The sequence below is a fragment of the Narcine bancroftii genome, chromosome 3, assembly GCF_036971445.1.
Source record: "Narcine bancroftii isolate sNarBan1 chromosome 3, sNarBan1.hap1, whole genome shotgun sequence".
NCBI lineage: Eukaryota > Metazoa > Chordata > Chondrichthyes > Torpediniformes > Narcinidae > Narcine > Narcine bancroftii.
In genome coordinates, this window is record NC_091471.1 from 168,464,368 (window position 1) to 168,479,985 (window position 15,618).

The 15,618-nt window shown below is 41.4% G+C and overlaps 1 protein-coding gene across 11 annotated transcripts in view; it reads right to left on the reverse strand.

The window, feature by feature from the left end:
- The window catches only part of lef1 (lymphoid enhancer-binding factor 1), a 198,809-nt gene that overhangs the window by 79,218 nt on the left and 103,973 nt on the right, over positions 1–15,618 (reverse strand). For all 11 annotated transcript variants that reach the window (XR_011353915.1, XR_011353913.1, XR_011353914.1 and 8 more), the window contains exon 5: positions 13,182–13,272. Coding sequence is in view for 8 of the 11 variants with exons in the window: in XM_069925776.1 (XP_069781877.1) it covers positions 13,182–13,272 (91 nt within the window). In the remaining 3 variants the exon portion in view is untranslated. The remainder of the gene's footprint in view (positions 1–13,181; positions 13,273–15,618) is intronic.

Consider the following 15,618-nt stretch of genomic DNA (forward strand, 5'->3'; position numbering starts at 1 on the left):
TAATATTCTGCCTTGGAACTCTCCAACTGGATGACATTAACCTCAACTATTCCGGTTTCTTCTAGACCATTCCTTGTTCTCCCTCTCTTCCCTATCCCTCTGTCTCTTTCCCTCCAATGCTCCACACCTTCCCTCTCCATTCACAAAGCCATTTCCCCCTCACAACATTTACTGTTGTGCCTCCCTCTCTTATCCTCCTCTCACCTGTGGGCCTGTGCTCCTCCCTATTCCCTACCATTTTATTCAGGTGCCTGCCTGCATTTTGCTCATGCCCTGATAAAGGGCTCAAGCTCAAAATGCTGCTTAAGTATCTTTATCTTTGCTATATAAAGTACACTGTTTGACCTGCTGAGTTTCTCCATCATTGTGGTTTTACTTTAACCACAGCATCTGCAGACTTTTGTGTTTTACTTTGTGAAACTTTTAGTTACTCCGCACCCAGAATGTCAGAAAGCCCTTGATAAAATAACCAATTAGAACATAACAGTGCAGTTCAGGCCCTTTAGCCCACAAGGTTGTGCTAGACCATATAAACCTACTCAAACATCCCTGGCTCCTACCCATATCCCTCTTCTTGCATCCTTGTGCCTAAGAGACTTTTAAATGTTGCTTTTATACCAACCTCCACCACTACCCTTGGCAATGCATTCCAGCCACCCACCACATTCTGTGTAAGAAAAATACCCTTGATGTCTCCCATAATCTTCCCTCCCTTCACCTTATACGGATATCCTCTGGTATTTGCAACTATCATCCGGAGAATCACTCACAGATGCAAGTATTCATTTTGTACTGGTAGCTGCACAAATTAAAGAATGGAGTGGGGTGTATTGGTAGCAGTCACAAATAAGAAGGAAATCCATTGATTACTCAACTTATCATCTTATCTTTCAAGTCATTAAGAACCCGCCAATCAGCAGAGAGGTGGAACTTTGATTTAGTAACCATAAACAACATGTTTAAAAGTTAAGACTATTCAGAGGGAATAAATCTTTGTTTCATGTCCTCAAACCTGTCACAGACATAGCTAGTTCCCTACCTCTGCCAAGAGAGGTGCTGACAGGAAGGGTGATACCGAATGGACGTTAGTGATTAATGAGTGAGTGGGTACCTGCAGTTTGGTGGAATTAAATTGCTTTTATGACTCTAAAAATAATCTGTTATTGAGAAATATTGTCCCAAACTGTTGGTTGAGGCATCCTGACGTGTGGGAGGCAAGTCATGATGTAGGAAGGGGTCAGCTGTTTTTTTTTAATTTAACCATTCATGAGTTGTAGGCATCAGTAGTAGCAAGACTATCTCTAATTGCCCCTGAGAAGGTATTGGTGAGCCACTGCTTTGAACCCTGGATGCTTTTGGGTTGGGACTTTCAAGATTTAAACCCAGCATCAATGAAGAAATCAGTGATATGTTTCCAAATCAGGTTGATGTTCGACTTGTAGGAGAATCCAACACACAAGTTGTACTTGTACAATTGTATGATAAAAAAAATATGAACTTGAAGTATATTTTCACAAACTGAACCTGGTGCTCTCATCCTTCTCGACAGCAGGAAGTTCTATCATATTAGTGTAAATGTAATGCAGTGGTTGAGAGCACAAACTGCAGTCATGGTGCCATGATGGAGGAGTCAACGAACACTTAGAATAATGGAGAGATTGCCAATCAAGTGGATTGCTTGTTTGGAATGGTGTCAGGCTTCCTGAGAGGTGTGGAGAATATTCCATCACACTCTTGAACTCTGCCCTCTAGAATTGTGGAAAGGCTTTGGAGCGTCAGGAATACCCAGGCCCTGACCAACTCATAGCCCCAGAGATTGTGTGGATGGTCCAGTTGGGTTTCTGGTCGGGGACAGTGATGATGAGTGCCTTGGTGAGTAAATGTTCAGAATAAGTCATTAGACTATCTTTTTAGTGTTGGTCATTTCTGGAATTTTCATGGCATGAAGGGCATGTAAACGATGTATGGAAGTGCAAATGGATCAGAAGATAAGGAAAAAAAATCTAATCACACCTTGGGAAACTAGACAAGCAAGGAAAACAGCCTCGAGAATGCAGAACCCTGTGAACAAATTAAGCTGGCCAGTATTGCACTGAAACTATAACATGGCTCACATGAGGATCATGAACCTTTTAGGGTGAAACATGAAAGTCTGCAGATGTTGAGACCGTAGGTAAAACAGAAAAATGCTGGAGGAATTCAGCAGGTCTCGCAGGGTCCATAGGAGGTAAAGATATACTGTATAACCAACTATTTTTCACCAAAAATAGACTTTATTCACAATAAATTATTTCTAAAAAGAAACCTGTTCAAAGTCTTCTCACCCTGAGTTACGTATCCAATAATTTTCATCACAATACATTGTTACATTTACACCATTACCACCACTGTGGCACCTGGCAGTTATTTTACCCCTCTGTGGTTTGAGGGACTTCCCCTCGGTCTCAGACCCTCAATGCCCAGTAACGGAAGGACTCTACACTGTGGTCGTTCCCCCCACAGCACTATCGCATTGGCTGCGCCAAGCGTCAGTGCATCCCTCAACACATACTCCTGCAGTCTTGAATGTGGCAGTTGGCAGCATTCCCACAGCAATAGCTCCTTGTGCTCAAAGAGCAATAGGTTTCGGGCAGACCAAGCTGTGTCTTTCACCGAATTGATGGCTGTCTGACTCTGTGTGTGTGTACCTGGGAATAACCCATAATTTAGAGAGTCTTCTATCATGCTGCTGCTGGGGATGAACCATGACAAGGACTCTTGCATCCTTCTTCACACACTCTTAGCGGATGTGCATCCTCAGGAATAATGTGGAGGATATGCCGATTGTACAGAAAGGTTCTAACTGGGAGAACTCCTCTCACTGCTAGCCAGGCCAATTCCTGGTACATGTTTGTGAGCACTGGTGATGAGGCATTCTACTAGATGACCTAGACAATCTACTCAGGGAACTACCCTCCTGTGTCCATCGTGAACTCGTCTCAGTGTCTGCAAGATGTTCCATGCTGACCTCTGCCTTGCAGTCAAAAGTGTTTGTTGGAAAAAGCTTTTCACAAAGGATAGGTAGTGTGGCAAAGTACAGCTGACTGGGACAATGTGTGGCAAAAAGGCCAGGCCCATCCTTCACCTACATAAAAAGGCTGGGGGAGGAGGAGCACAGGCCAACAGGTAAAAGTTGATAATTGGACATAATTAATAGCTAGGAGAGGAAAGGTGATAATTGATTGGGGGAGGGGTGTAGTTCTATGAATGCATACCTGGAGGAAAGGAGAGATAGAAAGTGGGAGAGGGAAAGGGGAAAATATAGAGTGAGGGGAATAGCTAACGGAAACTAAAGAAGTTAACGCCGTCTAGTTGGAGGATCCCCAGATGGAATACGAGGTGTTGTTCCTCCAACTTGTGTGTGGGCTCAGTCTGTCAGAGTTTGAGATTATGGCCAAATATTGTTTTCTCTTAGCTAGCCCAAGCAGAAAACTGTTGTGTCAACTTAATTTGAGTTGTTTAATGTGACATGCTTTTGAAAGGACAGGTTAAGGTAAAACTGCAAAGTAATTTTCTGCTGCATGCATTTTTGTTTTTATGAATGTGTACAGTTACCGTATGCCCCAGCCATTTAAAATTATGTTTTTTTTCTATACAAGTATTGAGTTAAATTAAGCCACTCTGCCTATGCAATTTGGTTCAACAGAAAATGACATGAAAGAAAAGCAATGGGAAAAACTGTTTTGGGCAATTAAAATTGAGACTACATAATGGCGTTATGTTGTTATTCTCTGTTAAAATGGATTATACAGTAATAATTGTGTTTTCAATCAGATAAAAAATGTAATTAATTTTAAGTTTGATGCTCATGGCTATTTAAATACCCAAACATTAGAATAAATGATTATTTATTTCCTATCCACTTTTGAAGAGCCATAAGTTTAACGTAATCCTATCACAGTTAACTTAAAGTAACCATCTCAGAGAAAATTTCAAATTGGCGTGATCACCTCAGGACACCATGCCTTCAATACATTTACACCTTCTTGGAGGACTCTGGCTGACTTTCCATTCACCTCTCCACTCACCATTGACATCACACCATGGAATTCCTAATTATCAATAACCACTGGTCAAAAGTTTAACTGGGACCTGCATATGAGTTACCATTATATTAGAATTTATGAGCTCCAGATCTACAGATCTGGAATGTGGTTGAACGCTTTTCACTTCCTTTGAAACTCCAGCACCCGTCAAGAATAAGCCAAGTTTATTGTCATCTGACTGCACAAATACAACCTGACAAAACAGCATTCTCTGGTCCTGGCTGCAAAGCATGCAGACACACAGCCAGACATAACACGCACACCATCAAATAATACATATGCAGGACAAGTATTCCGATATACAAATAAATAAATAAATAAATTTGGTTTCATGAATATGAGAATCTCGGACAGTTAGCGTGAGCAGTTCTCCCTGCCCATGGGAAGGATCTGTTCCTCAGCCTGGTGGTGATACTCCTGTATCCCTTTCCTGATGGGATGAGCTGAAAGATGCTGTGTGCAGGGTGTAAGGGTTTCTCGATGATTTTGCGAGCCCTCTTCAGACAACAATCTTGGTGGATCATGTTGGTGGGGGAAAGGAAGATTTCACTGATCCTCTCTGCCACTCTTATGGTCCTGTGGATTGATCTCCAATCTATTTCTCTACAGCAGTTAGCCAGGACACTCTCAGTGGTGCTCCTATAGAAGGTTGACATAATGGTGGCCTGTAGCATTGGCCGCTTCAATCTTCTCAGGAAATGCAGTCAATGTTGCATCTTCCTGACAGTGAGGAGATGTTTTGGGTCCATGAAAGGTCACGAGTTAAGTGAACCCCAAGGGACGTGGTGCTTGCCACTCCCTTCACTACAGAGTTGTTGATGCATAGTGGAGGAAGGTCAACAACCGACAACAAGATACCTGATAACATCGAGGTAAAGAGTGAAAGACGATAGACTGCAGAGTCTGTGATTGTAGTAAACACACTGAAATGCTGGAGGAACCCAAACTTCTCAGCAACTATAGAAGACAAAGATATATTGTTGACATTTCGGGCCTCTGAAAAGCCAGGAGCAGGATATATCAGAAGGTCTCAGAATTCAAACAATTAGGGAGGAATCCAGACCAACAAAAGGTGTTAATTGGATATGATAAGGGACTAGTTAGAATTTATCCTATCTGTGCGAAAGAAGACAAGGAAAGGAGAGACAACTGGGGGCGGGGTTCTTAACAAAAGTCAGAGAAGTCCATACTAATTTCATCCGGTTGGAGAGTACCGAGTTGAAAGATTGGTGGGTGTAGTGCACGTCAAAAGAACCAAAGACTTGTTGATCCAAACCAAGGCTGTATTAACTAAAAGACTGGAGCATATCACAAGTAGGTCGACCAGTCCAGAATGACCTGGTCTGGCTAGAAGCAATCCTTTAAGACCTGCCAGTAGGTGTGGCTACACTCTCAGCCAATCACAGTCATCCTACACTACCATCTGTACATATGGACATATACACATTGGTGATAGAATCTGTACTAATACATTGGGCAGGGAGGAATGGACAGGGGAGTCACAAAGAAAGTGGTCCATGAAGAAGGTAGAGAAATGAAAATATGTCGAGTGGTGGGAGCATGTAGTTGGTAGTGGAAATAGCGGAGGAGGGTGAGTTGCATGTGGAGGCTGGTGGGGTAATAGGTGAGGACAAGGGGAATCCTGACCTTGTTGCACGTGGGGGTGGATGGGGCCAGGGCAGATGTGCAGGTAAATGCCAAGAAGATGATGGTAGAGGGAAACTACGTTGTTTGAAGAAGGAGAACATCTTTGATGATCTAGCATGGAAGTCCTCATCTTGGGTGCAGATGCGACAAGAATTGAAAGAATGGAATGGAATCCTTACAGCGAACAGGGTGGGAAGAGGTATAGTCGAGGTAGCTGTGGGAGTTGGGACCTACCCCTGAGACCACAGGAGATGCTCCACTTGTACCACACCTCCTCCCTCAGGACCATTTGGGGCCCCAGTCAGACCTTCCAAGTGAAGCAACATTTTACTTATGAATCTGCAGGGGTCATCTACTGCATCGGGTGCTCCTACATCGGGGAGACTGAACGCAGACTGGGAGATTAGTTTGTTGAGCACCTTGGCTCTGTCTGCTGCAATAGCATGGATCTCCCAGTCTACAGCCATCACCATAGACCCCTCGCCCTGACAAAGCAAAAACTGAGAGAGACTGAGCGGGGACGGTGGGAGAATGAGAAAGAAAATTCCAGAGAAAGATGAGGAAGGGAGAGAGGGACAGGGGGATTTTCTGGTAAGGAAAACATTTATAGACTATTTCCAATTGACCACAATGGTGGTAATTACCCTGTGCTGAAAGCGCTCCTGTTTAAAAAGGAGATGCCCAGGCAATGCAGCAGTAAACTAAATAAGTTCAGGTCAGAATTGTGTATGATATCTTCTTTGGCTTGGCTTCGCGGACGAAGATTTATGGAGGGGGTAAATGTCCACGTCAGCTGCAGGCTCGTTTGTGGCTGACAAGTCCGATGCGGGACAGGCAGACACGGTTGCAGCGGTTGCAAGGGAAAATTGGCTGGTTGGGTGTTGGGCTTTTCCTCCTTTGCCTTTTGGAAGTGGAAGACATTGCTGCTCTTACCTTTCAAGTTAGTGGAGGTAAGTGGCCACCCATTTTAATTCTATATCCCATTCCCTTGTAAACATGTCTGTCCATAGTATCAAGCACTTCCAGACTGAGACCACATGTAAATTGGAGGGACAACACCTCATCTTCCAACTGGAAGATGGGGTTAATATCAACTTTTCTGACTTTCGTTGTCTCTCCTTTCCCTGTCTCCTTTCACACAGACATGATAAATTCTACCTAGTCCCTTATCACATCCAATTAACACCTTTTGTTGATCTGGATTCCTCCCCCATTGTTTGAATTCTGAGACTTTCTGATATATCCTGAATCTGCCCTTTCTGAATTTTCCTTGAAAAATGGCTCAGGTCTGAAACATCAGCAACATATCTTTGTCTCCTAGAGATACTGAAAAGACTGGCTGAGTTCCTCCAGCATTTTTGTGTGTTAACTAACTTCCAGGTAAAAGCAGCCCACTTAACTAGCACCTGACCCTCTAGTATTTGAAAGATTCTTGACACACCTTGGCTGCAACATATGCCATCTCCAAGGTGCACTTCAACAATGAGCTGGGAATTCTTTGACAACAACTTCCAAGCCTCTCACCTCCACTAACCTGAAAGGTAAGAGCAGCAATGTCTTCCACTTCCCTTACATATCATACACAATTCTGACCTGAACTTATTTAGTTTACTGCTGCATTGCCTGGGCGTCTCCTTTTTAAACAGGAGCGCTTTCAGCTCAGGTACAGACAGCAGTGTTAATATAAACTGGCTAATTACCACAATTGCGGGCAATTGGAGATAGTCTATAAATGTTTTCCTTACCAGCAAATCCCCCTGTCCCTCTCTCCCCTCCTCATCTTTCTCTGGAATTTTCTTTCTCATTCTCCCACAATCTCCGTTCAGTCTCTCTCATTCTTTACTTTGTCGGGGCAAGGAGTCTGCGGTGATGGATGTAGACTCCAATTAATCAAAGAATAACTTATGAACTGCTGCAGTTTTGCTTATAGAAGTATTGGTGTCTGTAGTGCACTGAATAATTATAATTTGATACCAAGAAAACATGACAAAAAACCTTCACAATATAATTGGTGATTACATTGAAAAAGCTAGGCCCACTATAAATGATCAAACATGCCCTCTTTATTTTTTTTTAAACCAACCTTTCATGTGTGTATAATTTGCTGTGGTGGGAGAATGTTGAAGCAAGAGCTAACTGCAATCTACCATGACCCCTTGCTTGGCTGAATCAGGTGGCTGTGGGTCAAATTCCATTCTGGAGACTTGACCAACAATGAGGATTATGGAAGGTAACATATAAACTGAGGCCTGTATGCTCTTATATGGAGGGTGCAGAAAATCTCACAGCTCTGTTTTGATGGGACATCTCCCTCATGTCCTCAGAAATATTTATTCCTTAATCACCATCACTGAGAAACAGATGACATGGACATTTTTACACATTGACCACAGGAGCTAGCTGTGACAGTTCAGCTGTTGTGATTCTTGTATTATTGCATGTCTTCAACTGCACAGTGTTTCAGGCTGATCTGACATTGTGAAAGGTATATATAATATAACCTTACATACCTTTTCTTTTTCCCCAGATGAGGCAGGGGAAGAGGAAACAGAATACCAAAGTTGTATAACATAAGCATTAATTGGGCTGTAATGGCAGATAAGCAATAGGGAGTTCAGTCACAAGTGAGACAGCTGCTTGCTCGTTCATGTCTGGAGCCTCACAGCAGACTTTCCATCCTGGTGCCAACCTCGATATGGAAGTGTTAATAGGAGGTGCTGTTGGCTTCAATTGGCAGAATCCACTAGTCTGGGTGCACAAGCTGACCTCGCCTGGGGTCAGATAAAAAAGATCCAAAACAATCAGCTGGCTTGTTTCCTCAGTATTCAGTTCCTTTAGGAGCAAATGCTATAAAATTGTGACCTTAAATAGTCATAAATCCATACCATACTTAAAAAAACCTCTCAAGTTAGCTCATTGGAGTTAAACAAAAAATATCTGCAGATGCTGAGGTCGTGTGCAATTCACAAAAGTGCTGGGGAAACTCAACAAGTCACACAGCATCTTAGAGTTGGTTAAAAAGTAACCAACATGTTAGGCCTGGGCCCTTCGTCAGGTAGAAGCAAAATACAGACAGACGCAATGGAAAAAGTGGGGAATGAAAGAGAGGAGGGATGAAGGGGAAGGGATAGGAGCACATGCAGATAAGAGGCAAGAGCTCCCTAGGTTCAACCACCTCATATAAATTATTCTAACAATAGGACATTCAAATGCAAGTTCTGTAGGTATTGCCTGACAAATGGAGCCTTTCCAGCATTTTTGTTTCCATTGTTGTCCAATGCACAGATGCTCTGTGTGCGAGTGAGTGTATATATGTTAATACTGCAGTGTGTGCAGGCATTATTGTGCGAGACTTGTCTGTGAGAATGTGTATGAGAGAATCAGTGCATGAATCTGACAGTATGTATGAAAATATTCAGATGTGTCAATATTTTTTGAGAGCTCGTGTGTGGATGTATGTGTCATTGTTTGCCACATGAGTCACTGCCTTCACGGGTGAGGATTTTAAGGGAAAATAAATCATTCAAACATCGGGACGGTAGAATGAAATCTTGCTTTACAAACATTGGATGGAATTCCTTCAACATAGATACAAGAGCTGGAACAGATCTAAGACTAAAATATTTAGGAAGACTAATTGGTGAACTATGTTTGCAGCTAATCCAAGTGTTCTGGAGGGGTTGCTTCAAAAGCAGCAGAGGATAGACACAGGAACTTATTTATGTTGGAGCAATGAGCGATCAGCTTTAAATTGGCATATTCAATATGCAGATTGTTTAATTTGAAAGGGAGACTGTCTCTTTTTAGTAGGTGGGTGTCCTAATGGTTCTGAAACTGGACAGAGTAAGGATCTGTTAAATCAAAGCTCTTTTGGGCAAGATATTAAGCTTTAATTACAATATTTGGTAAACTTTGGATAGCTATCAAGCAACAATTATGACAAATGTAAAGCAGAAAAGAATCAACTAATTAATGCCCTTTGTTTAGTGAAAGGAATTACCTGGTCATAATCTAGTTCCATGCTTTGTAGCAGTCTATTCAGAAGTTGCTTTATGCAATTCCACAAAGAACCACTCTTGGTTGGCCTCAGAGTTTATGAGGAATGACTCATCACAGACTGCAGAATAGGCATCATATAACCATATAAAGCACAGAATAGGCCAGTTCGGCCCTACTAGTCCATGCCGTAACAAATCCCCACCCTCCTAGTCCCACTGACCAGCACCTGGTCCATACCCCTCCAATCCTCTCCCCTCCATGTAATTATTCAGTCTTTCCTTAAATGTAAATAACGTTCCTGCTACAACCACCTCCGCCAGAAGCCTATTCCACATCCCAACCACCCTTTGCGTGAAGAAATTTCCCCTCATGGAAGGATAATGAGAACTGTGAGGCTGGAGTATGAAAGAGGAAACATGTAGAGAGTAGCTTGGAAAATAAATTTCCTTGCAATTAAAATAAATGAAATAAACTCACTGAAGAGAAAACACAATGCCTGAAAATATTACCGATAGGTTCACATTAAAAGGTTCTGCTGAGTGTGTTCATGAAGAGGGAAGTGATCTGAGATTAATGACCAAACTATGGACAGAGAATTGTGATTACAAACCAAAAAAAGAGCTGGACTGGTTTAATTTAATAGAACTCTCCAAGTTCTTAATCACAAAGCAGAACTCATTGGGCAACTTTGTATACAACCCAATGAAAATTAGCCATAGTGCAGAAAATATTGCACATTGACTGGCACATTTTGGGCTCTGCTTGTGTGGGAGTGTCTGCATGGGTATGAGGATTATGGCGTGCTCATGTGCATGTTTGTGGTATGTGCATGCATGTGTGTATTTTTGTGTGCACATTTGTGGAATGCGTGTGGGTGTTTGCTTGTGAGGGTGTTATTAAATGAAACCCCCGGACATTGGACCAAAATGCTTATTCCACCTTCAAAAATTAATGAAATTAAGCCAGGAGAAGGTGTAACAACTATGCATACAGGCATATCCAAACAGTTGTGTTTTTTTTTATGTTAGGAACTCTGTAGGTTTCATATTGAAACTCACATATGAGTTTTAATGTAGGGTTAGAATCAAATGAGTTTCACTTCTTTTCCCTTCTCCTTTCTTAAAATGAAATAAAGAAAAATATCTTTATGAAGTTGAGGATTATTTGCAAGTTCTTCTTTAATTTCATCCTGGTACCCAAGAGAATGACAATAATGGACCTCAATAACTACTGCCCAAAGGCAATGACCTCCACCATTATGAAATGCTTCCAGTATCTGGTGATGGATCACATCAAAGCACACCTTCCAGTGATACTGGACCCATTTCAATTCACCTATAGAAGAAACGATTCCACAGATGATGCTTCAGCCTTGTCACTTCATTTTGTCCTGACCCACCCAGAGAATGATCGACTTCAGCTCGGTGTTTAATATGATCATTTCCCAGAAACTGGTGGAGAAGCTGTTCTCGCAGGGACTCGACACCCCTCTCTAAAACTGGATCCTGGACTTCCTTATGGAAAGACCACGGTTTGTCCGTGTCAGTAGCAGAACATTTAGCACCATCATGCTGAACACCAGCGCAACTCAGGGTTGTGTCCTCAGCCCACTCTAGTATAGATGACCTACATGCACTGCATAGGTATTGATTGTCTGTATGCATGTTATGTTGGGTTGTATGTCTGCTTTTCTTTTCACAAAGGACCAGAGAACATTGTTTTGTCAGATTGTACTTATACAATCAAATGACAATAAACGACTTAATTTTGAGATACAACACAGTAACATGTCCTTCTTGCTTGCAAGCTGCACCACCCAAATACACCTAATGTGACCAATTAACCTCTGACCCCGTACATCTTTGGAACATGGGAAGAAATTAGAGCACCTGGAGGAAACCCATGCAATTACAGGGAGAATGTACAAGCACTTTACAGACAGTGGCAGATTCAAACCTGGGTCACTGGCACTGTAATGGCGGTGCACTAACCATTACATCAACAGTGCTGCCCTAAAAGTTTCAATGGCTGGATATATGTTTGACCTACTCAGCTAGAAAGGATTTAAGAAAACCAATGCAAAACAATGAGGGTATTGCTTAGAACATTCACATGAATCAGTTTTTAATTGGCTGATAATGATATTGATGAAATGTCAACTTTTCTCTTGCTGAATTTTTATTTATACATCTTTTATATTTATTATCTCTTTCCATACGGGGGTAATTTCTGTATACTATTGTAGTAAGTTTGTTACTATTTGGCTGCAGCAAGTAAATATCACAGTATATAATAATAAACTGATTACCTTTAAAATTTCCATGACAAGACTGATTTTAAGAGCCAGGTAATTACCAAGATTAACAACATGGAACATATGGACAAGCATCCAAACCTGGGATTGTCCTGGTTTATTCAGTTTAAGGAAAACCAGGCAATGCAATTCCCTCCAAAAGAGTATTCAGAAGTTTTGCATCTTTGATCTAATATTTGTGGCTATTGTATCATTATCCAAGTCAGGGGTTCTCAACCTCTTTCTTTCCACTCACATCCCACTTTAAGTAATCCCTATGCCATTGCTGCTCTGTGATTAGTAAGAGATTGCTTAAGGTGGTACGCGAGTGGGAAGGTTGAGAATCACTGCTCTAGACCCGATTGTTACTGAAATATTTTGCCTGAGAAAAATTGTCATTGTCCCATTTCCTTTGGAGTTATGAAACCGTGCATGTAACGAGTCAATTAGGTACGATTAAAACAGTGGTTTTCAACCTTTTCCTTTCCACCCACATCCCACCTTAGGTAATCCCTTCTTAATCACAGAGCACCGATGGCATAGGGAATACTTAAAGTAGAAAGTGAGTGGAATATATCTTTGGCTTGGCTTCGCGGACGAAGATTTATGGAGGGGGTAAAAGTCCACGTCAGCTGCAGGCTCGTTTGTGGCTGACAAGTCCGATGCGGGACAGGCAGACACGGTTGCAGCGGTGGCAAGGGAAAATTGGTTGGTTGGGGTTGGGTGTTGGGTTTTTCCTCCTTTGCCTTTTGTCAGTGAGGTGGGCTCTGCGGTCTTCTTCAAAGGAGGTTGCTGCCCGCCAAACTGTGAGGCGCCAAGATGCACGGTTTGAGGCGATATCAGCCCACTGGCAGTGGTCAATGTGGCAGGCACCAAGAGATTTCTTTAGGCAGAGGTTGAAAAAGAAAGAGGTTGAAAACCACTGATCCTCGGAGGTGTTTTGGGATTAGCTAGGTTGATTCAAAAAAATGACTTAAACTCGGATGTAAAACAGCAGAGTTGATCACCAGCTATAATTCTGGCCTCTTTAAATTTACCAATTAAAGTCTCACAATGATCGCAATGCCATGTCAATTTCAAAGTCTTGAAACTGCTTGAAAAGAAATCGAGAGGCTTGCAGCCAACTTGCTTAAGTTCAAAGAAAACTAAAGGCTTACCAGTTAAGAGGAGGTGTGAGCTGTCCAACAGCACATGGAGACAGGGGATAGAAGGTGGGGATATCTGGACCTGGGGGATGTCTGTGCATGCCTGCAGGGGGAAGGGACAGTTCGGGTGAATCAACACAAACGTATTAAATTTCCACAAGTCATTTCAGCACACAATTAACCCAAGCTGAAAAGGATGTGCATTAGGGCAAGATATAATCAGAAATTCTTTCAATTCCTTTTTGAACACACAACCACAGTTTCACCATATTAATGATTATTTAAGTAACTATTTTATTAAAATGAAGTCATAAACTTGGTAAGTACTTTGAATATTAATGATAAAGGAGTTCCGTTGAAATCACGACTTTAACTGGTCTTTCCTTTTCCCCAGTTATCAATAGCCTCTTCATACAACTACGTTACTAAACTAAAATTAAAATTACTTATGCTTGCAAATAATTATGTTAACCTGATTGAGGTTAGATAACCTATCAGCTTTCTTCATTGTTATTTTGGGACTTGTTCAAAATATCTGCTGGAATAACAAGAAAAAGGCATTCCTTGCCTGTATATGAAATATAAGCAGGTGGAGGCCACTTGGCTCCTTGAATTCTTCTACCTTTCAATTAGATCAGGACTAATCTGATGCCTCGACATCATTTCCCTGCCCTATCCCACATGACTTGATTCCTCTACCATCTAAACTTCTATCTCTGTGATGATTAAAATCAATGATTGAGCTTCCTTTCTCCCAAAATAGTCAGAGTTAAACAGCATGGAAACAGGCCCTTCGGCCCAACTTGTCTATGCTGACTGTGGTCCCAAAGTGAATCCTAGAGATTCAAAACCCTGAGTGAAGATTGATTATTTATTGAATTGATTATTCTGAAGCGCAGTGAAAAGCTTTGTTCTGTATGCTATCCAGGCACGTCAACTCATACTTAAGTAAAGCAGGCAATGCAATAGTAAAACAAAAGTGCAGAGTATAGTGTTTCAGTAAGTCAGAGCACAGGGTATATTGTTACAAAGGCAAAGTTCATGATTTAGAGAAAAGTTCAGTTAAATCAGTGTAAGTGCATAATTATGATAACAGCAGGAAAGAAATTGTTCTTCAATGTGATGGTTTGTTTTCATACTCTGCCCAATGGAAGGGGGGAGAAGAAAGTATGACTAGGGTGGGATGGGTTCTCCCTCTTTTAATACCAAATGCCATGTTGTTTATTTTGAAACTTTAACCCCAGTACTCCTTCGCCCTTGTACAACCTGTGAAGCCCTTGAAGAATCTCATACCGACTGCACTCAGTCACCCCAGGACCACACAAAACCAGTGTTTGTATGTCTATGTTGCTTTACTATCTATCTGAGATTGTTAAAATACAGGTACATTCAAGTACAAAGATAAATAACATTAAAGGATAATTCTCAATGGATTTAATTCCTATAGCTCCTTTGATGTAATAAAAGGGAATAATAGATTCTTGCTGTGCTTCCTCTAATTACCCAGCTAACAGATTTTGAGCTTGGATTGAAGACCACATAGAAATATTAGAATCCAGGAGTTCAATATCTGGGTACCAAATAATACAATCGCCAGACCGAACTTCGTCATGTGGCACCAGTTATGCTTAAAAAAATGATAAACCCTTCAAGGCACTTTACAGGATTGTAATCAGACATAACTGACAATGAGCCAACGAAGGGAATATTGAGGACAGGTAATCAAAAGTGCTCCTTGTGATCAAGTGATTTGTAATGTGAATACCCTGTGAGTTTCTTTGCAATGCACTGGTGAGTATCATGAATGATTTAAAGTCAGAGGTGGAAATATGGAGAACCCTCCTCAAATTTGTCTGAATGCGTAACTTTGTCTTCAATTTATCTTTGCTTCATGATCACATGCAAGTCCCGATCCTCATCACCTAGCCCAGTCTCAGTGTAGAGACTGATCATTGCCATATTTTGTCACTCTTTCTCGCCTCCACAAGCTTCCCAAAGGATTAACAGGCATGTGGTTGGGTGGCACAGGCCTGTGGCCTGAAAGATTCTGCTACTTTACTGTATATCTAAATTAAATTACATTAAAAATTCTACTCAAGAACAAAGGTCGATTTGCAGACATTTACATATGCACACATTTGGAGACTGACTTACAAGTTCATATTGTCAATTTGTTCATTGAAGGGATGAGAGGATAGGTCATACACATGAACATTATAAAATATAGAACCTTCATGAATCTAACCGATTGTACCACATTGCCCTCTTACAGTTAAGTTTTATAGTTTGTTACGAGCCCAAAGGACCCCAAAACCAAGCAGCAATAGACATTCACCAAGACAAGTAGGTACTTAAACAAAAGTTGTTTTTAATTATCTTTAAACATGAAAACAGAATCAAATTTTAACTTACCTCTATTAACTTAACTAAACCCAACTTAACCCCCTTC